Source organism: Protomyctophum parallelum (genome assembly GCF_964188405.1).
Source record: "Protomyctophum parallelum genome assembly, chromosome: 1".
Taxonomy (NCBI): Eukaryota; Metazoa; Chordata; class Actinopteri; order Myctophiformes; family Myctophidae; genus Protomyctophum; species Protomyctophum parallelum.
Genome location: NC_139697.1, coordinates 62197095 through 62220438, shown reverse-complemented (window position 1 = coordinate 62220438; position 23344 = coordinate 62197095). Strand labels below are relative to the sequence as shown.

General features: G+C 43.6%; 1 protein-coding gene across 1 annotated transcript in view; it reads right to left on the bottom strand.

Annotated features, from left to right (window-relative positions):
* The window catches only part of LOC310853148 (roundabout homolog 1-like), a 143133-nt gene that overhangs the window by 2141 nt on the left and 117648 nt on the right, over positions 1-23344 (bottom strand). Inside the window, 20 exon segments of the mRNA XM_083757386.1 lie at positions 97-312; positions 1149-1286; positions 2610-2734; positions 4049-4245; positions 4601-4769; positions 5625-5861; positions 6070-6217; positions 6829-6933; positions 7455-7811; positions 8334-8491; positions 8712-8751; positions 9377-9403; positions 10718-10909; positions 11848-12019; positions 13569-13690; positions 16603-16849; positions 18937-19058; positions 21044-21210; positions 22075-22243; positions 22975-23056. Of these exon segments, the coding sequence (XP_083613512.1) occupies positions 97-312; positions 1149-1286; positions 2610-2734; positions 4049-4245; positions 4601-4769; positions 5625-5861; positions 6070-6217; positions 6829-6933; positions 7455-7811; positions 8334-8491; positions 8712-8751; positions 9377-9403; positions 10718-10909; positions 11848-12019; positions 13569-13690; positions 16603-16849; positions 18937-19058; positions 21044-21210; positions 22075-22243; positions 22975-23056 (3190 nt within the window).

Sequence of the window (23344 nt, the reverse complement as noted above, 5' to 3'; positions counted from 1 at the left end):
TTTACATTCAGACAAAAGATAGTAGTTAGACATAGACATGCAGTCTAAGGAAATAGCGTTTTCAATAGAGCACGGTGGTTACATTCACTTCAGTACCTGAATGTTGTCGGCTTTTGCAATTCCCTTTCCCTCCTTGTGGAGTTTTGTTTTTCTCCTGGCTCTCTCTATGCTCAAAAGAACCCTCTCGGGTCTTCTGACCTCCTGCGCTGCCTCGTCGACCCCTGGCCTCCCTGGAGCCCACCCTGGGCAGCGTGGCCCCCCTCACGTTACAGTCCCCAGAGGACTTCTGACTGGGGAAATTCAGAGGCATGTCTGTAGAGCAAAGCACAGAGGTACAAATGTCAGACCTAATTTCAAGGGCAAACAGGCACACATAATTAAAATATATTTATTGTGTGTGTTTTTACCATCATTGAAAGGAAAAGAAAGTCCATACAACACCTCGCTGCTCCAACAATACTGTGCAAGCAAATAACGTTTCGACCATGAGTTTGTTTTTTGTCAGGTGAAATAATTACAGTGACTGATGACCCTTATCCAGACTCACCGCATCACAACGTGAACTGAAGAGTGATGGATTAGGGGACAATATAATCACAAAGCTTCTGTATACACACAATGCAGAAAAGCCAGACCATTCGTAATAAATCCTGCTAGTGCTAAATCCAAGGATGCTTACAAAAGAGAATTTCCAAATATTGTACCAATATTACATCACTGCTGCATTAATTATTTCACCTGCTGAAGACCAAACTCATCGGTAAAAATGTTGTATTTGCTTGTGTTTTTGCCAGGTAAAATAGTTGGAGCAGCAATCTCTGTTTTGCAGACTTTCTTTTCCTTTTTTTAGTCCTGCACCAGTGCCACAAAATGGTAAATGGTGCATTTATATAGTGATTTATCCAAAGCGCTTCACATAGATTGTGCATTACATTCACCCATTCATACACCGGTGGCAGAGGAAACCATGCAAGGCACCAACCTGCACATCAGGAGCAATAAGGGGTTCAGAGTCTTGCTCAAGGACACTAACTCTGGGGGAGCCCGGGATCGAACTCGGAAGCTCATCCGGTCTGCTTTACCGGCCACTCTACCCCCGAGTCACTGCCGCCACCTCAAAATAGATGAGAACCAGTACAGTAATTTACCGTCATTGAAGTCATCCCTGGGTTTGTGGCCCCGTTGAACAGAATAGTGTTTATGCCTCTTGGGCCTCCTCTGTGTTACGGCAGGACTCATGTTGCTGTCTGTGGACAGGGGGCTGCTGGGGCGCGGGTGACGTTGACCTGTGGGCAGGAAAATACCGAATGTTTGGGTGCCCTGAGACAACATTAATCAGAATTATATTGTCTATATGTCAGTGGTTCTCAAACATTATAATCGCAAGGACCCCCCCCCCCCCCCACGGACCCCTTTAACCCATTCTGACCTGAGATCAGATTCATACGAGGTTTCCACTAGACACACACTGGTCTGATTAATCCATTCTGACCTGAGATCAGATTCTAAAAATGTCAGTTGTTTTTCGATTTTTCAAAAATAGCAGACCTACAAGCTCGTAGCGCGCCACTCGGTGGCGCGCTATGAGCTTGTAGATCTGCTATTTTTCAATAGCTAAAGCATAACATGATGCTAACACCAAAATGGGTTCCCGATCAGAATGGGATAACTGAGGGTGTACAAATGGAACCAAAAATGTACCTTAAAGGTATGTAACTCTCATGGATTAAAGCAAAAATAAAATCTCACGAAAATGCATGAAAGGAGCTAGTGCTGATTCCTAAACAATCAACACAATATGTAAAAGGATGATGTTTTAGTAATTTTGTCCCCGCTGCCAACCAGGTGAAAGAAATCACAGATTGATGAGGCTTTAACCTTTGCTTTTTATATGAAATGTCCGACCGAGACTATCACAGATTTTATGGAAGATGCCTTGGAACATATTGCCAGTTTGACCACATTAAAAGCTCTAAATTAATAACCGAGAATAGACGATCTACAAGCTGTCAATGCATGTTTTCGCTGTGCAACATGGCTCAAAAGAAGACATGACTTGGGCTTCTACGGAATCAAAAAAGACTGAAATCAGTCGTGGCGACCCCACAAGGACCTAATATCGGCAATGTTGAACGATTCATGAACATAGTGATAAAGTTGAGACCTTGTAGATCTGCTTATTTTTTGATTAATTTCATTTTTCATTTTTTATTTAATTGAATGTTTTGTTTTTTTGTAATTGGAAAATATTGCCCCAAAAACAGGGATGCCAGGTTTAACGTGGTTAACCCATTCCGAACGGGAACCCATTTTGGTGTTAGCATCATGTTATGCTTTAGCTATTGAAAAATAGCAGATCTACAAGCTCATAGCGCGCCACCGAGTGGCGCGCTACGAGCTTGTAGGTCTGCTATTTTTTTTTAAATCGAAGAACGACTGACATTTTTAGAATCTGATCTCAGGTCAGAATGGGTTAATAATCAGACCAGTGTGTGTCCCAGTGGAAACCTCGTATGAATCTGATCTCAGGTCAGAATGGGTTAAAAATAATCCTTGATTTCACCGGACAACATACCGAGAACCCCTTGGTGTGCATTTTGGATTCTCACCTGCCGCTGCGTCCTCCGTGTTGTAGCGCCTCAGGCCCAGTAAGTAGTCCCCCGATGAGGCCACGGCCTGGCTGAAGTCGGTGTCCGTGAAGAAGGACCCCTCGGAGGTGCTGACGACGCTGGACCTGTGCAATGGATATTTTAGAATGCCAACTATATGTATTATTCTGTATTTGTTCATCTCATTCAATGCTATAGTCAGCACTAATGTGCCCATTCTAACTTAAAGGTTTTATGACATTCATTTTCATTTCTTTTTCTTTTTCTTTTTTCTTTTAGGTTTTATGACCTCAATTACACTAAAAGAAACCTGAACTTTGAACATTCAGTGGATTTTCTGTGGTCTGAGGTTTTCTTTGGGTTTTTTTGGGCCTTTTGAGCTACAATGAAAACAGGCAACACAGTGAAACAGTGACATCTGCTGGCAAATCCCATTGACATATATGGGATTTGCAGTAAGTGATGTCACTTACTGCCGGCAAATCAGAGCACCTGTTTGTCTACTGAATGTTAAAAGTTCATGTTTTTTGGGTGCAATTAAGATTAGAAAACCTAAAAAAAACAAGAACAATTCCAAAACCTTTTTTTTAATGTCACAATCCCTTTAACTACAGCTGTCAGTCTACCAGCTGACCAGACTCCTCCATGGTCACTATCACTCCGTCAGCGAATGTGTACTTGTGTAACTATTTGTGTGTCATCCTTATCTTTAGTATATCCTTATATGGCCATTTAATTTAGTATAGCATCTCTGTTAAGACTGGACAATAAGAACTAGTCTGAGAATAGGGCCCGGAGGCTTGTGCCCGGAGGGGGCTGCCGGAGCAGTTGTTCCTATGATATCTGTATGTTGTTCTTCAGCCTGAATCTTCCTTAATAATACATTCTCAACACTTCCCCCCCCCCCCGTAATGGAATGCACATTATTATTTTCCATTGTCCCTCTAAGACCCAGCGTTGCTTTTTAGCAACAATTTTATTTTATTTAATTACTATTTTTTTTTCTGTTATTTTTTTACCTAAACGTCATCAGTGATGTTCATTGCAATGCCATTGGTATTGGTATTTGCATATAAATACCCCCCACAGAGGCTGAAATTCTGGACTCTGTGCGATTTTGAACATTTTTTAACCTAGGACTTTTGACCTTTACCCTAATAAAAGTAGGTAAAATAATTGTAATATATGTTTTTTTGTGATCATTAGAATGTCTAGAACATGTTTTATTATTGTTCATTATTGTGAAAGATATCCCCAAAATGTAAATTATTAATTTATTATATTATTATATAATTATTATACATTTTTCATCAAACTTTATTATTATTTTATTTTTTAACATATTTTGTAGTCTTAGTCCTAGTAGTACAAAGTAGTAGTAAGGTTGAAATCAATTTTTTGCAAGTAGAAATTAATGCGGGTGTTAGAGGGTTATATACCTGCCCGAAGAAATGTTGTCCTCGGAGGCCGAGCCCCAGCTGTTCCGCATGGAGCCCGTGACGGATCGGTCCAGCTCGCCGGCGCTGGAGGCCGGGGTCTGCTCGTAGGCTCCCCCTCGCCCGCGTTGGTGGACCCTCTGGAGAGAAGGGTGGTGCGGGTGGTGGTGGTGGTGGTGGTGCTGCTGACTCTTTTGGCGCTGGTGGTATAGGTGGTGGAAGGTATAGCTAAGTACATTTACTTCAGTGCTGTACTTTAAGTACGATTTTCAGGTATTTAGACTTCACTTGAGTATTTCCAATTTCCAGTCATTTTACTTCTATACTTTTACTTCTATACTTCAAGAGGAAAATATTGTGCTTTTACTAAAACGTTGGTTACTATAGTTACTTTGTAGATTTTGATTATCATTACAAAACAAGCAGTAACCACTTCAGCCCCTATATACATTTTGGCCATTTTAAAATAGCCGATCTACAAGCTCACAATGTGGATTTTGAGTAAGTTCTATATTGCAGTATTGATGCCTTTACTTAAATAAAACATTTGAGTACTTTTTCCACCACTGAGTGGCAGTGGCTCGGCGCTGTCTCCGTCTCCTCCTCCACCTCCTCCTCCTCTTCCTCCTCCTGGGTCTCCTCATCGATGACCTCCTCCTCCTCCTCATCTTGTTGTCCGTCCATATCCAGGCACATGTAGGTGTGTGTTGGGGACAGGGGATGGCTGGAAAAACACCGTACAAAAATAGGGGTGCAAAGTTAATCGAACTAATCGATTTATCGCTAACTATACTATTGGAGAAATAAAAATTTGATAAAAATAAAGATAAATAATTGACTGCCAGCGATTTTTTTTCCCCGTTTTTTCCTTTCATTTTAAAGAGAACAATAACGATTAAAACAATCCTACTGAATATTCACTCACTTTCCAAAAAAGGAACGGATATGCTGTAAGGGGAAAAATATAGCTGCAAGCAGCGATAAGGCGGGACCAAGCAGGAAGGCGATAAGCAATAAGAACAACATGCACAATAAGCCATAGAAACATGGAAGATCATGTAATTGTGACAGGGTCTGTTTTAATTGTGGGGGCAGGATTCTTGAAAATCCATGTGCCGTGTCGGCAGTTCCCGGATTTGAACACACAACGTTGAGGTCCAAAGGCAAGAGCTCTACTTATAATGATTAAATAATCGATAGTCGCATGCCTTTGTACAAAACGGATTGAGATATCTCTCCTCATCGCTGATACAGACGTGACGTTTGAGAACTTCACGTCCTGGGCAATTCAGTGGATTGTCAGTGCATTGTCAGAACATATCGTCAGTGAGAAAGTGGGGCTGGGGCATTTGCCAAGGTGTTGTAATATGTAATGTTAATTCTATTCAGATCCCTGAATAGATTATTTTCAGTAGCAGTAGCAGTAGAATTAGCATTAGGCTATAATCAGTGAATAAAACCTGTGGGGAAAACATGCATTTTCTGAAAATCTTCAGGAGGAAAGAGTTGGAACGGCACATCTGTATTCGTACACTAGGACGAGAGGGTACTGTATATATTTGAACGGGGGGGGGGTTACCTGGGGTCTCCCTGCAGTGAGGGCGTGAGTGACGTGGCCATGGACTGGTGGCCGCCATGGGACACGGCAGCGGAGGCTGAGGAGGCCGTCCCTCGGATCGGGGGGGTAGGACCTCTGTCCAGGATGAGGAAACTCTGTCCCTCGGTTCTCTCCCCGTCCTCGTCCACCTCCTCCATGCCGTCCTGATGCAAGTACATCCTCAAGGCGGGCACAGACGACTGGCCATCTGCATCCAAACTGAGAAGGAGGGAGAGAGAGAGAGAGATGAGGATTTGGCATCAGTATAAAGGGATGCTCTGAGACCCTCTAGGGGATTTAACTGTGAAAAGTATTCCTGTGTCCACACTTCTCAGTTGAAAAGATCTTGCCATGCATGCACGTGTGTGGGTATGTGTATGTGTATGTGTATGTGTGTGTGTGTGTGTGCGTGCGTGCGTGCGCTCACCTCTTATCCATAGGCAGGGCATATTCCTCACTCTTCCAGCTCTGTGTTGGTGCGTTGCAGTAAGGAGGAGGCAGAGGCTCTCCCCAGTGTACCGAGTTCTGTTTGGGGACCTTGGGCGGTCGCGCTCCTTTCTTAGAACTCTGACTCCCTGAAGGGCAGAGAGGAATGGAATAGAAACGTGGTCGCTGTCGGGTTGGAAACCTCGCATGTCCCAAACTGTTACTTTTCAGGAGATGAACCAATGGGATCCAACATAGTTATTATTTAGTCACAAACTCTTGTTCATACTTAATTTCACCACTTTCACATGTTTTTTTTTCATAAATAGCTAGAATAGCCAATCTACAAGCTCACAATGATGCATTGAGAGCTCGTAGATCAGCTGTCTTTGTAACTTTTCTGTGGACACTATTGTATGACAAGGGAAAGGCATTCATTTACGAAATCTAAAATAAATATAGGCCTACGGCGAGGTTTCTGCCAGACGACCAGGATATTAATGTGCAGTCCGCACACTGTTCTTGAGCTCCCCAGGATACTTTATTGAAGAAGGGACACGACGTTTGGACCCATGCGGGTCTTCGTCAGGAACAACTGCCTTCCTTTTTTCTTTCGCCGCAGTCTACAGCCTCCCCTTTTTCATTGTACGTGTATCTTTTGTTCAAGCACCTGTAGGATGTTTCAAGATGTGCGTGCTTCCCTTTGGACGATGCGATACACAGGAATGTTCCATTGAGAGCAGGTCTGGGGCATTATTACCTGAAGTGCTGTTGCTGCCTCTGTCGGAGCTGTGATGAGAGCCTCCCGTGCTGTGATCGCGACAGGGGTTACACAGTATGGCGCTCTGGAACGGCCCTTCACCTCCTTGGAAACGTCGCGTAAACATGACCCCCCCACGCGGAAAGGAGAAAAACATTGTCACAGGAAGGGTCAATTTTGTATTTTTTCAATATATTAAATATATATTATTATTAGCCTACAATTGTTGAATCTCTGCTGTCGGGGAAGAAACTACCTAACTCCAAAATGTTCATTTTTAAAACAAAGCAATACTGCCTCATCAGACTTGACATTGTGAATTTATATTGTCAATTACTTGCATGAGATTTGGAGAGGTGGTGGAGTTAGCTGCTTTAGCACACAGCTTGAGGGTCCAATCTTTGTCCGAAGCGCCTTTTGCTACTTTTCATTGTTCAATATGTTTTTAACCAACACACAGTAAACACGTAAAGGGTGTCCAATAGCACCGATTTATTAAAAGTAATAATAATAATTAAAAAAAAACAACACTCAAAAATGGAGTTGGGTGGTTTCCTCCCGACAGCAACGAATACTACTATGCCTATAAAATGACATGTCAAAAAAACAGGGTTCAAAATGGTCACCTTTATTGAGCCTGTTTTGCTCCATGACGTTGTACTGCATCTGCGCCGTCAGGTCTCTGGGCACCTGGGGCGGGTTGGGGGGGGACTGCTTCCAGCACTGCTGCTCCGCGCCGCGAGGGTCCGCCGCCTTGCTCATGAGGCCGGCCTGGATGAGCTGTGTGGTGGCGTAGGGGATGGGCTCGTAGATGTTGCCGCCCTGGCCCTCTCCGCCGGAGCCCCCGTAGCACACGCCGCAGTTGTTGAAGGTCTTGAGCTCGCTGTTGAGGTTGTTCACGTCGCTGTAGATGGGCGTCTCGGATCCCAGAGAAGCCGCCTGCTTGTTTTCCAGGTGGCTTCCGTAGTTGGCTATGCAGTCGGCTGAGAGGAACACACAAGCATGCAACGTGATAATGAAGACAAACCGCCTTCGCAATGCAACCCACCATGCACCTGAAAATGCCTTTTTCTGTTTAGCTGGAGGGACAGGCATTCATTGAAGAAAATACTCTATAGCAGTGGGGGTTTTTTTCAACCAGACCACCAGTGGTCCTTGAGGGGGTTCCAGGTGGTCGCCAGGGTAAATGATGGAAAGTTGGTAACCAAATGGACCCTTATAGATCTTTAACTCTTAAGAGTTATCTATCTCAAGGATATCAAAATATCATTTCGTTTTTTGGTCTGAGAGGCTAAATCTCATCAAATGTATTTGGCTCAAATGCCAAATAAATAATGGGCCTTGATATGAAAAGGGTTGAAAACCACTGCTCCATAGCAATGATAACTATCAGAATATAGAGCTTTAACATTTTCACAAAGAACCTTTGGTTTTAACCACAACATATAATTGACACCACCTTTAATGTTTACATAGTGAATACTAGTACTTAGTCCTGCACTGACCTGGCTGACTGTATGTGGTCATGTTACTGTCACTGGTGCCGTTGCCATTGTTGCAGCAGTTTATACTGCAGTCTTTGTGGTTGTTGGTGCAGGCGTTGGGCCAGTTGTCTGGCAACCACAGCTGGTTCAAAGGCTCTCCCATACCCAGAAGTCCAGGTCTACCGCAAGAACGATGAAAACAAACCGCATTAAGACAAAAAATCAACATTGTCTCCATGCCTCAGTACAACCAAAAGAGAGTGAGATGGATGCTAACGCTTTTCTGTTTTTCAGAAAGGTGGTGCGTGCACTCCCCCTGGTGGAGGAACATTGTAAGTGAATTGGTTTCCTTGTACATTCATTTTGTTTTCATGGACCAAGACGGATAGTTTCACTTACCTCCCAGCGCTGCACACAGACTCTCCTCTCTGGTAGGCCACTGCACATATGAAAACAATACAATACACATGACACTTCACAATAGATCTCCATTAGTTTGACCCAAACAAAGTGTTCAAAGCAGAAATCCTATAAACCCTGAGTGTAGTTTTTTCTTTTTTTTTAAAAGAGATGATGTATTTTTTTTTACAGCTACAATTGCTACTGCAATCTGTTGTCTTTTATGCTGAAATGTCTGTGTTGAGTCATGTTGAATCCCCAATCCCCATGAAAACATCATTATATGAAAGAATATTGTTCCAGTACATGCGAGCATGCAGTCAAATCTGTAAAATATTGTAATATTTCTTTCTTTTGTTGATCTATTTTTTTTATGTAAGGCACACTGGCTGCATTTAATATGCAAATATATATACAAATAAAGAAAAAACTTATAATTATGATTATGATTATTACTACTACTACTACTACTACCGGTAGTGGTAGTTAGAATGGAACACTGTGGACCTTATTACAGGTCTGTGTGTCTGTGAATCCAGTGCTTTTATAATATGTTGTCATGTCTGCCTTGTAATGTTTTGCTGCACACCAAATCGCCCCTTCTGGGACAAACAAAGAAATGAACCTGATTAACCTGAACATGGTCCATACAGTAGGCTACATACCTGTGGGTGTAAAGGTGAAGGACGGAACTGCACAGGAGGGGGCACAAAGATAGGAAACAAAGTGAAGAAATCAATATCAGTTAAATAGATCACAGTTCCATCATATAGCCTCAGATATAATTAATCGTACAATAGTGTTGCATGTAAAAATGCAACACTACGAGCTCACACCACGAGGCACAGCGACGTGTTGCGAGCCTGGACGAAGTTATCACGTTGACCTTTTCTTAATCTTTCTGCATGTTGTGTTATCTCGCTGTGATCTCTGCTGTGTGTATCGACTTTTATCGACACGAAGACAAAGCTTTTTGCAACAAAGCAACAAAGATGTTTACTTCTGTACGCATCGTGAATAGACTCCGATCTGATCCCGATAAAAAATAAATAAAACAAATGTGGCGAGACCATCGTGACCCTGGCTCTGATACTATTACACTATGCAAACATTTAAAGGCACAGAAGTGAGGCTGCCTGCCCTAAACGCTGCGCTTTTCTTTAGACAAAGTGTCCCGGTGAAGGTTAATGGGGGTGATGGGCGGGCAGACAAAGAAGGGAGATAACGGTGATGCGGTGGTGGTGTACACCGGCAGGTTGACAGTCTCAGACATCCATGAACCGTCGCCACGGCGCGGGTGGAGAGATGGCAGCTTACAAATGAGCTCTAAAATGTCAGCCTTTGAATGTGAGCATAATCGGTGGATGTGCCATGTGAACGTCTGATGGCCACTTGCTTTTGAGGTCTTCAAGTCACAACGGCGGAGATTACAGAGCCCGTCCTGCGTGTCTGACGCGGTCTGGTTATCTGTCTCCGTGCACGACGAGACTCGATGTGCCTGTCGTGAAAGAAATGTGCCTGTGATGATGTGGCGCTGTCAAAGGTTTCTATGAACTACCCACGCACGGGTCTACTGAAATTCACCTCTCTCGTATTATTCTTTCCAACATGTTGTTGCTTTTCTTCTTGGTCTTTTGTTTAAATGTTCATACAAAAAAAAACCCCACCTTTTCTTCTGCTGATGTGTACACTAGCACTGGAGTTAATTTGTCATTTGGGAATGGGTGTCTTAAACAAGCATCTAAAAATCGCACACTCTCATCGTTGTAAAAATGTGTAGATATCATGTACGTGTACACAGGACAGGACAGGGGTTCTCAAGCCTCCCATGAGGGGGGGTCCAAATGGACCCTTAGGCTACAGGTCTATACATCTAATTGTACAAATAGACCCCATAAGGGTCCATTTGGTTCCACTTAAGTACACTTTCAGAAATATGGTTAAGGTCCTTGAAATAAAAAATAAAAGTCTGATAAGCACTGATGTAGGCTATAATAAGCACGCACCCTTGCGGATGCCAGTGTAGCTGCTGCTCAGGCCGTTCCTCTTCTTGCGGTGGCGGTAGAGCCACACGCTGAACACCATGAGGATCAGCCAGCAGGTGGCGCCGATGCCAGCAATAAAGGCCGGCTGCTTCACCACGTCTGAGATGTGTGACAGGGCGTCTCTGTCCTCTATCGTCACCTGGCCCGTGGAATCTAAAGGATCAAACACAAAGATCAATATAATGACCGGTACAGTAGGTCACTGCTTTCAACCCTTTTCATATCAAGGCCCATTGTTTATTTGGCATTTGAGCCACGGACCACCATTTAATGAGATTTAGCCTGCCAGACCCTTCGAATATTTTCTTATCGTTGGACAAGATTTTGTCAAATTGACAATTCCATGCTTTTGACAAACATTGATCAAAATAACAATTCTTCCGTAATTGTGTAGACTAATTTAAGTAATGCATTTTGTTTAACAATACTTTTACTCTCAAGAGTTAAAGATCTATAAGTGTACATTTGGTTAACAACTCTCCATCATTTAGCTGGGTAGCACCTGGAACCCTCTCAAGGACCACTGGTGGTCCCCAGACCACAGGTTGAGAACCACTGCTATAGGCCATTATGTTGATATGGCAAAAATATAATAGATCAAATTTCATTAAATGTCATTATTGCCAGTCAAATAGGCTACAATATATAAATAATCTATAAAATGGCAGAAGATAAATAACAAAAAAGTCAATTTGAAGATGCCTTGAAGGCAATATTGAAAAAGCCACCACCTAACAAACAACTTTTCTGATGACTTGACCGCAGTTTGGACAAGCCCGATTTATAAATACTTCATCGCGCGACCAGGTTGGCACACCCCGAAATAGCCGATCTACAAGCTCACAACATGTCATGTCGCGCCACCTTGTAGATCTGCCTTTATTTTATATTGTTTATAGAGAGACAGACAGTAGGCTGACAAGAAATGGGGGAGAGAGATGGGGGTAAAGGCAGTAAAGGCCGTCGGGATTGGGATGTCGAACCCACGGCCACACTGCCAGACTCGGACTAATACCGGCCTAGGTGACTGGACCGCTGAGCCACGGCCCAGGCCTAAAACTAAACATTTTCCAGATTTTCTTGAATCTCACCGAGTTGGAAGAAGGTAACTTGGCTCTTGACCCCGGGCCCAGCACTGTTGCTGGCGGCTACCTCCACGCTGTAGCGGATTCCTGGAGCCAGACTGGGGAGGAGCACGGAGAGGGTGGAGCCGTCTACCGATTGGTTGACGTGGTAACGACTCTCGTTACCCAGGCACCATATCTGGAGGAGGAGGAGGAGGCATGAGGAAGGACCAGTGGTAGTACTCAAATGTTTTACATACCGGTAAGTAGAAGTGTGCGGTTACCATAGGCGGGATCATGTGGCTAGTGAAATGCGCAGAATGATAGCCCTCCATATCTGTAGTGTAGCCTCACTCTAGGCTGTGTACTAACTCGCGGACAATACATTTTCTTAGCGCAAGCTTGGATTGATGTTGTATACGGTCCCAAACATGGTACTTTATCCCATTTTGAGCAGAAAAAAACACTAATAACAGCGTGCACTTGTACGTGTACCACGGATTATCATGTAGGCTGTTTCTACAATGGGAGGCCTGTGGAGGCTAGCAACGGAAGCTAACGGAAGCGGGGAAAAAAGTTACCAATAATATTTATCAATATTTTGGGTGTGTCATTATAGGCATTAATGTCAGAAAATGTCAAAAGATTTTTTTTAAATAGTGAAAATACTAATAATAGCTGATCCACAATCTTATTGAAATCGCCTATTTTCACTATGTTTGCATGACACCGTTGTGCGAAGTATAAAATAGGTTTCAGGGACCTTTTCAATTACTTGAAAAAGCAATCAGTAGAATCATCGCAAGAAAGAAAGAAAATAGTCAATAGTTATTCACCGCGACAGCAGAGGAAAAAATTAAAACAGTCATAAAGACACATTAAGATACATTTCAGTACACTTCAGTGAAATATCACCCTCAGTTGGATAAATGGCAATGTGATTCATCAAGCTATCCCCTTCACTGAGACACCCATAATTCAGACGTGAGCAGGAGCTCGATAATATTCGCTCCATTTCTGCCAGCCCAGCCTTCCAGTGGTGGAGAAACTACTCACATTTGTTTTGCTTAAGTAAAAGTATCAATACTGCAATATAGAAATAGTTTACTTTACTTTACTGGAAGTAAAAGATCAGAAGAATTCAACAAAGAAACAAGAAAGTGCTCATTGTGCAGAATGTACCATTTCACAAGTTTTAAAATGCATACAAATCTTTTGATAAGAGTAGATTCACAAGCTCACAATGCGCTGCGCCTAGTTGCGACGCATTGTGAACTTGTACATTGTCTATTTTCAAATGGCCGAAATGTATAGGCCTATAGGGCTGAAGTGGTTAACCCATTCTGACCTGAGATCAGATTCATACGAGGTTTTCCACTGGACACACACTGGTCTGATTAACCCATTCTGACCTGAGATCAGATTCAAAAAATGTCAGTCGTTCTTCGATTTTTCAAAAAATAGCAGACCTACAAGCTCGTATCGCGCCACTCGGTGGCGCGATATGAGCTTGTAGATCTGCTATTTTTCAATAGCTAAAGCATAACATGATGCTAACACCAAAATGGGTTGAATGTATGTTTAGAAATAATAATAATAATCCAAATCTAAAACGTAACTAATGCAAATAAATGCAGTGGCGTAAAAGTATAATATTTGCCACTGAGATGTAGTGGAGTAGAAGTAAAAGTACTGAAAATTGGAAATACTCCAGTAAAAAAAAAAAAAGTACAGTACTGCCCTCTTACCTTGTACTCCTGAACCACTCCATTGTGGTCTTCTTCCGGAGGTGGTTTCCAAGCAACCACAATGGCGGTCCCGTTGGCATCACTCTTTGTCACTGTAACACCCTGTGGGGCTCTCCCCGGTGCTGAGAGAGAGCAGCAAACACACACACACACACACACACACAGACACAGACAGACATGCAGACAGACAGACAGACAGAGAAAAGACAAACTTATTTAACCCATTTTGACCTGAGATCAGATTCGAAAAATGTCTTCTACATCCTGACAGTTTTCTGAAAAAGCTGTGTTGCTATGTCAGTCGTTCTTCGATTTTTCAAAAATAGCAGACCTACAAGCTCATAGCGCGCCACGAGTGGCGCGCTATGAGCTTGTAGATCTGCTATTTTTTCAAACACCAAAAGGGGTTCCCTCCCAGAATGGGTTAAGAACCTGTGTCATGTTAGCGTTTAACCACGTTAACCATCATTTTATACTGTACCTATTGAAAAAATAGCATATCTACGAGCTCAAAGCGTGGCACTGGGTGCCGCATCGTTTTTATCGTGAAAACATGTTCAAATCTTTGAACATTATTCTTCCACGGTGAACATTTTTAACTCTAATCTTTGCTCCTCATGGGAGGTCCCTGGAACTAAGTAGCCTGTATTGAGATGGAGGTCAGCAGCCCAATACAGATCATTCTAATCTAGGGTATTCTTGACATGAAAAAGTTTGAGCTTCACTGATTATAGAAACATATGATTTCTATGGGATAGGATTTAAGAAGACATTCGTAGAATCGGGTCCTCGGGTCTTAAAGGACCACTTTTCAACCTATCTTCATATAATTGGTCCTCACCGGGCTGTGGGCAGTTCAGATTAAGAGTCCACCAGTGACACCAGTTTTTCTTTTTTAACCTATTCTGACCTGAGATCAGATTCATGCGAGGTTTCCACTGGACACACACTGGTCTGATGAACCCATTCTGACCCGAGATCAGATTCTAAAAAATGTCAGTCGCTCTTTGATTTTTCAAAAAATAGCAGACCTACAAGCTCGTATCGCGCCACTCGGTGGCGCGATATGAGCTTGTAGGTCTGCTATTTTTCAATAGCTAAAGCACGACATGATGCTAACACCAAAATGGGTCCCCGTTCAGAATGGGTTAAACAAGATTTCCATTTTGCGCATTGCAACTTTTCAGGAATAGCCTGCAGTTTCTATTAGCTTGGATTCCCCATCGATGATGTCACTGGTGGACGGGGTTTCTGAACTGCCCACAGCGCTCCGATGAGACACAGACTGTCTGAGTAGTTTTATTTTTATTTTATCATGATCGTTAGTGTGGACCAATAATATTATGAAGATAGGTTGGAAAGTGCTGAAGTGGTCCTTTAATGGGTTAAACCTGGATATGTCCCAGCAGGTATGCTCTCTGTCTCGTGTCAGCTGATCTCAGGTCAGAATGGGTTAATCAGACCAGTGTGTGTCCAGTGGAAACCTCGTGTGAATCTGATCTCAGGTCAGAATGGGTTAAATCAAAATAACTTCCAGGGTGATTTGTTCAACACAGCATTCACATTCCCATTCTTGTACCCTTGCATGCTGAATGCATGTGGATTGTGTCTGCCGGATATCGATTCTTATCCGTGCAATTTACACAGCAGTGTTTCTCAAACATTGTCACATCAAGGACGGCCCAAATTGATGTACTGGGGCCACTAGGGACTGACCCATTCTGACCTGAGATCAGATTCATACGAGGTTTCCGCCGGACACACACTGGTCTGATGAACCCATTCTGACCTGAGATCAGATTCTAAAAAATGTCGTTCTTTGATTTTTCAAAAATAGCAGACCTACAAGCTCGTAGCGCGCCACTCGGTGGCGCGCTATGAGCTTGTAGATCTGCTATTTTTCAATAGCTAAAGCATAACATGATGCCGACACCAAAATGGGTGCCCGGTCAGAATGGGTTAAGTGATTTTGATGCTAAATTAACTGATTTATCTGGGGACCCGCCCCGGTGGAACCACCTCAAGGACCCCTGGCTATAGCGGTCGACGGACCACAGGCAACCACTGAATTATGGTAAATGGTAAATGGTGGATTTATATAGCCACTTTATCCAAGGTGCTTTACATAGATTGTGCATTACATTCACCCATTCACAACACATTTATACCACGATGGCGGAGGAAACCATGCGAGGCACCAACCTGCACATCAGGAGTGTCTTTCTCAAGGACACTTCGACACTGTAACTCTGGGGGAGCCCGGGTTCAAGCTGGAAACCCCCCCCACGGTATTCAGAGCAACATGTATCTCCTCTCAAATGTTCATGTTCATAGTTAAAAAGGTGAGGAAAAGGTGAATGTGTCGCATTGTTTGTTGTATATGGATTTCTAGCCCGGGCTTGACCTTTGAGATGTATGTATGAATGTCATGTCTCATGCAGCTGGTTGCTGAGGTTATAGAGGGGACAGCACCACTGGTGACCCCTAGGTGGCAACATTACTCCAATAGTTCTGAACTTATAACGTTTCATACCAAAAGACCAGCGGTGGGGGAAAAGTACTCAATTGTTTTACTTAAGTAAAAGTATCAATACTGCAATGTGGAACTACTCTGTCCGGAATTCAAAAAGTACTTGAGTAAAAGTACAAAAGTATTGGCATCAAAATGTACTTAAAGTACCAAAAGTATGCAGAATGTCCCATTTCAATAGCAAAAAGGGAAAATAGCAGATCTACAAGCTCACAATGTGTCGCAAGCTTGTACATCGGCTATTTTCAAATGGCCGAAATGTATAGGGCTGAAGTGGTTAATGTATGTTTTGCTAGTAACTAGTAACTCAAGTTTTCAAATAAATGTAGTGGAGTAAAAGACTAAAAGTACAACATTTGAGATGTAGGTTAGTAGAAGAAAAGTAACAGACAATTGGAAAGACTCCAGTGTAGCACAAGAGCCTCAAGAGTCTTACTTAAGTACTGCACTTGAGCAAATGAACTTAAGTCACTTCACAGCACTGCAAAACACTGACTGACTCACGTTCGTCCAGCGTCTGGGCCAGCTTCACCTCGCTGTCGGCCCCTTGGAACTCGTCGAAGAAGGGGCGCACTTTGAACTGGTAGGCGGAGCCCTTGTTCAGCTGAGTGACCAGCGCCCCGTCCTCCCCGCCGGACGCATGCATCACGTCCAGAACACTCCACTGGCCTCCTGCGCCGGCCGCAGGCTCAGCAGACAGCAGCCTGTACATCACCTTGAAGCCCTGGATGTATGGAGACTGCTGCTCCACCTTGGTGAGATAGAGAGACACACACAGGCATATATATATATATATATATATATATATACTAAATATAGTTATACAGCAGCCTGTACATCACCTTGAAGCCCTGGATGTATGGAGACTGCTGCTCCACCTTGGTGAGATAGAGAGACACACACAGGCATATATATATATATATATATATATATATATACTAAATATAGTGATACAGCCGACAGCAGCTTGTACATTATATCACCTTGAAGCCCTGGGTGTATGGAGACTGCTGCTCCACCTTGGTGAGATAGAGAGAGACACACACAGGCATATACTAAATATAGTTATATACACTATACACAGCACTGTTTCCCCAAACACTGGGTCGATCGGGACCTATTTCAACAACATTATCAAAAAAGCAAAAGATTTCCATGAATTCCAAACAAATGTCATGATTTTTTTTCCCCAGTAAAAAAGAAGAAAGAAAGAGACATCAACGAAATTCCGTAAATTAGAGTGTGACTGAAAAAGTGCACATTTAATAATGTCACGTTTGACAATATATTAACCCATTTTGGTGTTACAGTAGCATCATGTTATGCTTTAGCTATTTAAAAATAGCAGATCTACAAGCTCATAGCGCGCCACCGAGTGGCGCGCTACGAGCTTGTAGGTCTGCTATTTTTGAAAAATCGAAGAACGACTGACATTTTTTAGAATCTGATCTCAGGTCAGAATGGGTTCATCAGACCCAGTGTGTGTCCAGTGGAAACCTTCGTATGAATCTGATCTCAGGTCAGAATGGTGTGACGTGGCACTGCACTAGGGGGAGAGGAGGGGCCGGGGGGTGACGGACAGATCGGTGAGATCAGATTAGCTCAGGCCACCAGTCCCCTAAACTGCTGACAGTGAACGTCCTCCAGGAAAGATCGTTAAACCTGTGTTAAGCATATATACTTAGGGGGGTCCCCCAGGGGTCTATACTTGGTCTCCCTGCTTTTTACCCTTCTACACCAGATGGTAAATGGTGCATTTATATGGCGCTTTTATCCAAAGCGCTTTACATAGATTGTGCATTAATTACATTCACCCATTCACACACACACACACACACACACACACACACACACATTCATACGCCGATGGCGGAGGAAACCATGCAAGGCACCAACCTGCACATCAGGAGCAATTAGGTGTTCAGCGTCTTTCTCTAAAGGACACTTATGGACAGTCATCTCTGAGGGGAGCCTGGGATGGAGCTGGAAAACCTCACGGTTCCCATCCAGGCTGCTGTTGTTCCGGCAACTCTACCCCTGAGCCACTGCCCGGCCCAAGGTCTCCCAACGTTCGCCCCCCACAATATGGATACAAGGATTGATGTTGTCAACCCCCCCCCCCCCCCCCCCACCCCCCACCCCGGAGCCTTCGGGGAGATATAGATTTGCATCTTCTTGTATATCACAGACCGTCGCAGCAGAGCAGACAAGCATTTATGAGGTCATTATTGCTTCCTCTGAGCATGGTGGTTGCTAATAGCTATTAAAGTCACATTAAACAGTCCCTTGAAAAAAAACACAGAGCACACAAATCTTGCCTTCGGGATGCCTTATAAGAACATTAGTATTGACTAGTTTATGTGGCCGTAACAAAGCGGAGCGTACCCTCTGTGAATGGATTTACTGTGCAGAGAGGACCTGCGAACTTGATGTTTATACAAAGGAAGCAGTATATTTTCATATAAGCAGACTCTCATAAACTATTCACACCTCGGCTATTTGTGTATTGTATTGTTCTACCCCCTGACATGAATATATTATCAACTCATTCATCAGTAAGCAATGTGCAGTATTATATTGTCTGTAGATGAAGGTCAGGTGAGAAATGTCTTCGAATGTATCCGTTTTCTATATCCTGAATGGATAAATAAATGAATGCACACGTACTACTGGGCCCTGGTTGCATACTGGGATCGGCTGTGAAGTCCTCCCACAATTGAGAGGGGCCAGACTTAATCTGCCTGGGGGCAATATGCATTGCAATGGCAGGTGAAGGCTGGCTACGCGAGGCTATAGGAGGATATGGTATACGGCGGGGACAGGGTGTGTATTTCTTACCATCCATTGTAGCCTGACAGCAGAGGAGGACAGGATGGTCGGGCTGTGCAGATGGACCACCACGTCTCCCAGCTCCCTCTGGATGTGACGGTGGTCCACTCCCTGGATGGTAGGAGGGCTGTCTGTAGTGTTGGTACAGAGGTTAGAGTCAGAGGTTAGACCCTTTAAGACCCCAGACCAGATTCCACTAAATGACTTCTAAGTTCGGTTTTCTGGAAAGAAAAACCTATGTTTCTATGTCAGTGGTTCTCACAGGGTTAAACCCTATGTTTCTATGTCAGTGGTTCTCACAGGGTTAAACCCTATGTTTCTATGTCAGTGGTTCTCACAGGGTTAAACCCTATGTTTCTATGTCAGTGGTTCTCACAGGGTTAAACCCTATGTTTCTATGTCAGTGGTTCTCACAGGGTTAAACCCTATGTTTCTATGTCAGTGGTTCTCACAGGGTTAAACCCTATGTTTCTATGTCAGTGGTTCTCACAGGGTTAAACCCTATGTTTCTATGTCAGTGGTTCTCACAGGGTTAAACCCTATGTTTCTATGTCAGTGGTTCTCACAGGGTTAAACCCTAAGTTTCTTTGTCAGTGGTTCTCAAACTCTTTTCATGTCAATGACTCATAAAAAGTATTATTGGCCACCGAACTGCATCTCAAAATATTTTGTTCCGGGGACCGTCCCCAGAAGCAAATATTTGAGTTAAAAATGTCCGCTGTGAAAGAGTAGATTCAAAGATTTGCACACAATTTTAGTATAAAATAATGGTTAAAGTGGTTAAAATGTAAAGCGACACGGATGCGACGTTCCAGGTCTTAATATGGGTTAAAACAACAAAATTGAGTGCACGGACGGACAGTCGGACACACAAAAATTACGCTATGGTCCTTCCTGAGGCTTTTTGCTGTATGTCATGCTCTCCCTCTCCCTCTCCCTCTCCCCCTCCCCCTCCCCCTCCCCCTCCCCCTCCCCCTCCCCCTCCCCCTCCCCCTCCCCCTCCCCCTCCCCCTCCCTCCCTCTCTCCCTCTCTCCCTCCCTCCCTCCCTCTCTCTCTCTCTCTCTCTCCCTCATTTTTTTAATGATTTCAACTCTCGAACCGCCTGTCCAAAACCAACAAATCATTATTCTAATCAACACATCTAATTAAAGACGTACAGTACAGTATTTTCATTGGAGAAATATGAAGCTTTTAGTTCACAGGCAGGCGAGTCCTGACCTTACAGTCGCAACAGATTTAAATCACCAAAATGAACAGGGCTACATGTAGTCAAAATAATCAATACATGCATCATTTCATTCTGTATTTTGTATGTAAACCCAAAGCCTATTGCGCACCTTATTATCGAGAGGCGACAGGCACATTGGTGGAGCAGACGGAACACGATAAGGAGAAAACCAGCGGATTATACTTTTCTATTTAAATGCAACGTTTTTCGTCAAATACCTTCCTCCTGGCATTTCTAGATGGTCTTTGACCAAAACGTGTCTGGGGTTTTTCCCCTCCTCATCATGTCGAGTCTGTATTTTGTGAAATAAATGTGTAGACTAGTTGTAAATGTGTGGAATCTACTGACAGTAGCTATCATCTCAAAGTGTGTGTCTGTCTGAGGGAGAGAGAAAGAGAGGGAGAGAGACAAAAGGAAAAAAAAGTGAATGAGTGACAGAAAGGGAGAGAGAGTGAAATTATGCTAGTGAGTTCTGTAACCGAAGAATGATCTTTTTTTCATAACTTGCTCTGGAAAAATTGCCTTTATGTCATTCAGCAGAGTAAAATGCTTCTAGTACTACTACTGGGGATTATGTGACTGTGGTCTGCTACATTGTCAGGCCATTTCGGGTCAATGAACTAAATGTGTATAGGCAACCACATGTATAAAGTCTACCAACATCCAAGATTATTTAAACTGGAAGTTTTGCACTGCTCATCCCTGCCTGCTTGCTGCTGCACACCGTCTGCTTAAACTTTCACTGCTCAACCCTCCTGAGCCTCCTCCACTTCAGCTACCATCTGTTGTTTTGGATCTGCTGTTTAGGGAACGGGGGGATTCTGAATTTCTGAGTCCCTATGGTTGGGGAATGATGCACTTGAAGTCTTAAAAACTCTCCACTCTACCGTGAGTCGTGACCGCGTCAGAGATTGGACTGGGATCACTCAGGCCGTAGGCGTTGGCGGCTCGTATCAGGAACAGGTAGGAGGCTCCGGGCTTCAGGCTCTTCAGCACAAAGCTCTGTGTCCGCACGTGGTCTGCCAGAGTCAGCCAGCTGCTGCCCGCCGCATGGCTGGAGAGAGAGAGAAAGGTTTATATATACGGTAATGCCATGGGTATGAGTATGCAGGCTCAAGCAGGAGTCCTCAATATAACTCTGAGAGTGTACAACTACAAATGGAACCAAAATGGTAGTGTTGTAGTCGAGTCCACCTAAAGCGAGTCCAAGTCAAGACAAAGTCTGAGTGTGGAATGGTCTCCTCATAATATGGGTAAAATACATTTACTTAATTGCATTGTAGTGACTCGTGACTCGAGTGGACTCGGTGGGGGAGGGGTCCCGATTCCCTTAGTCCGACACAGAGTCAAGTTCAAGTCAAAGTAACAGTTATCCCGCCATTCGCGTAGATCTACGCCAATTAATAAATGCTACGCTTCACGCCATTGCCGTTGATGTCCGGCAATTGGTGTTTTATAATGCTTTTGATTGATCAAGTCATAATGCTACTCATGTTAGCATCAGGTTATTAAGGACTCGAGTACTGCAACCATTCCATTTCCATTTGAACACTCTCAGAGTTACAGACTTGTTATGGCCGTTCACCCTAGAGTCGCCCACCCTAGAGTCGGATTCTGCTTGACATTTCTCCCAGCTAAAGGGGAGTGTTTCATTAGCACTGTCGCCAAAATTGCTTGCTGAGGGTGGCGTCTCAGTCGGTTCTCTGCTCTACATGTAACGTGTCTTGACTCTTGAGAAAACTTGTTGTGAATTGACACTGTAATACAGTTGAATTGAAGCCGGCATGGTGACGATGTCCCCTGGGTATGACCAGTCTGAGGCAAAAACAAAATACCATACCATACCACAAAACTGTTGTTTCTTCCATGGATAAAAAACAAATAGATGGTCTCTGGTTTCTTCCCCGTTCGTCTTTACCTGAAGGCCTCGATGACGTAGGCGGTGGGCGTGGCCCCGGCGTTGGGGTTGGACTTCCAGGACAGTGTGACGGAGGTGCGGCTGATGTCCGTCACCTCGGGTTTGGACGGGGCGCCGGGTATCAGGTTAGGGTCAGTGGGGCGGCTTCCTTCAACCACCGCTCCAGACTCTGCCACAACACAAACAGTGTGCGTCACGGACGGCGGTGGCGTCATTGTGTACTGCACGCAGACAGCAGATGCACTCGCCGTGACGTGCATTCATGTCATGTTCGGCAGTGGTGGAAAAAGTGTTCACATTTTGTACTTCAGTAAAAAGTATCAATACTGCAATGTACTGTAGACGTACATTAAAAGTCAGTCATTTCAAGATTGACTTGATTAAAAGTACAAAAGTACTGGCATTAAAATGTAAGGTACGCAATTATGCAGAACGTCACAAGTTTTCAAATGTATAAAATGCATGCAAATATTTTGAAAATATCTACAAGCGCACATTATGAGCTTGTAGATCAGCTATTTTATGGCCGAAATGTTGAGCTGGTTAATGTACTGTCTTGTGATAATGAAAATGTACTGAAAACTGGAAATACTCAAATAAAGCAAAATAAAGATACCTCAAAATTGTACTTAACCCATTTTGGACGGGAACCCCTTTTGGTGTTAGCATCATGTCGTGCTTTAGCCATTGAAAAATAGCAGGTCTACAAGCTCGTAGCGTGCCACCGAGTGGCGCGCTACGAGCTTGTAGGTCTGCTATTTTTGAAAAAATCGACTGAGATAGAAACATAGCTTTTTCAGAAAACTGTCAGACATTTTTAGAATCTGATCCCGGGTCAGAATGGGTTAAGTACAGTACTTGAGTAAAGGTACTTGGTTACTTTGACGCGGCGCCACCTACCTGTCACCTCTATGTAGGCGCTCCAGGACGCCTCGCCACTAGAACTGGAGGCGACACACGTGTAGAGACCCGTGTCACCCAGCTGAGGAAACACAAAGGGAAACGGTGGAAACCCAAATATACGACTAAAGCTGTCAAATAAATGTAGTGGAGTAGAAGTAAAGAACAAAAAACCTCAAAAGTGTACTTAGAGGTTTTATGACATTCATTTTTATTTATTTTTCTTTTAGGTTTTAGGACCTCAATTACACCCAAAAAACCTGAACTTTGAACATTCAGTTGATTTTCTGTGGTCTGAAGTTTTCTTTGGGGGTTTTTGGGCCTTTTGAGCTACAATGAAAACAGGCAACACAGTGAAACAGTGACATCT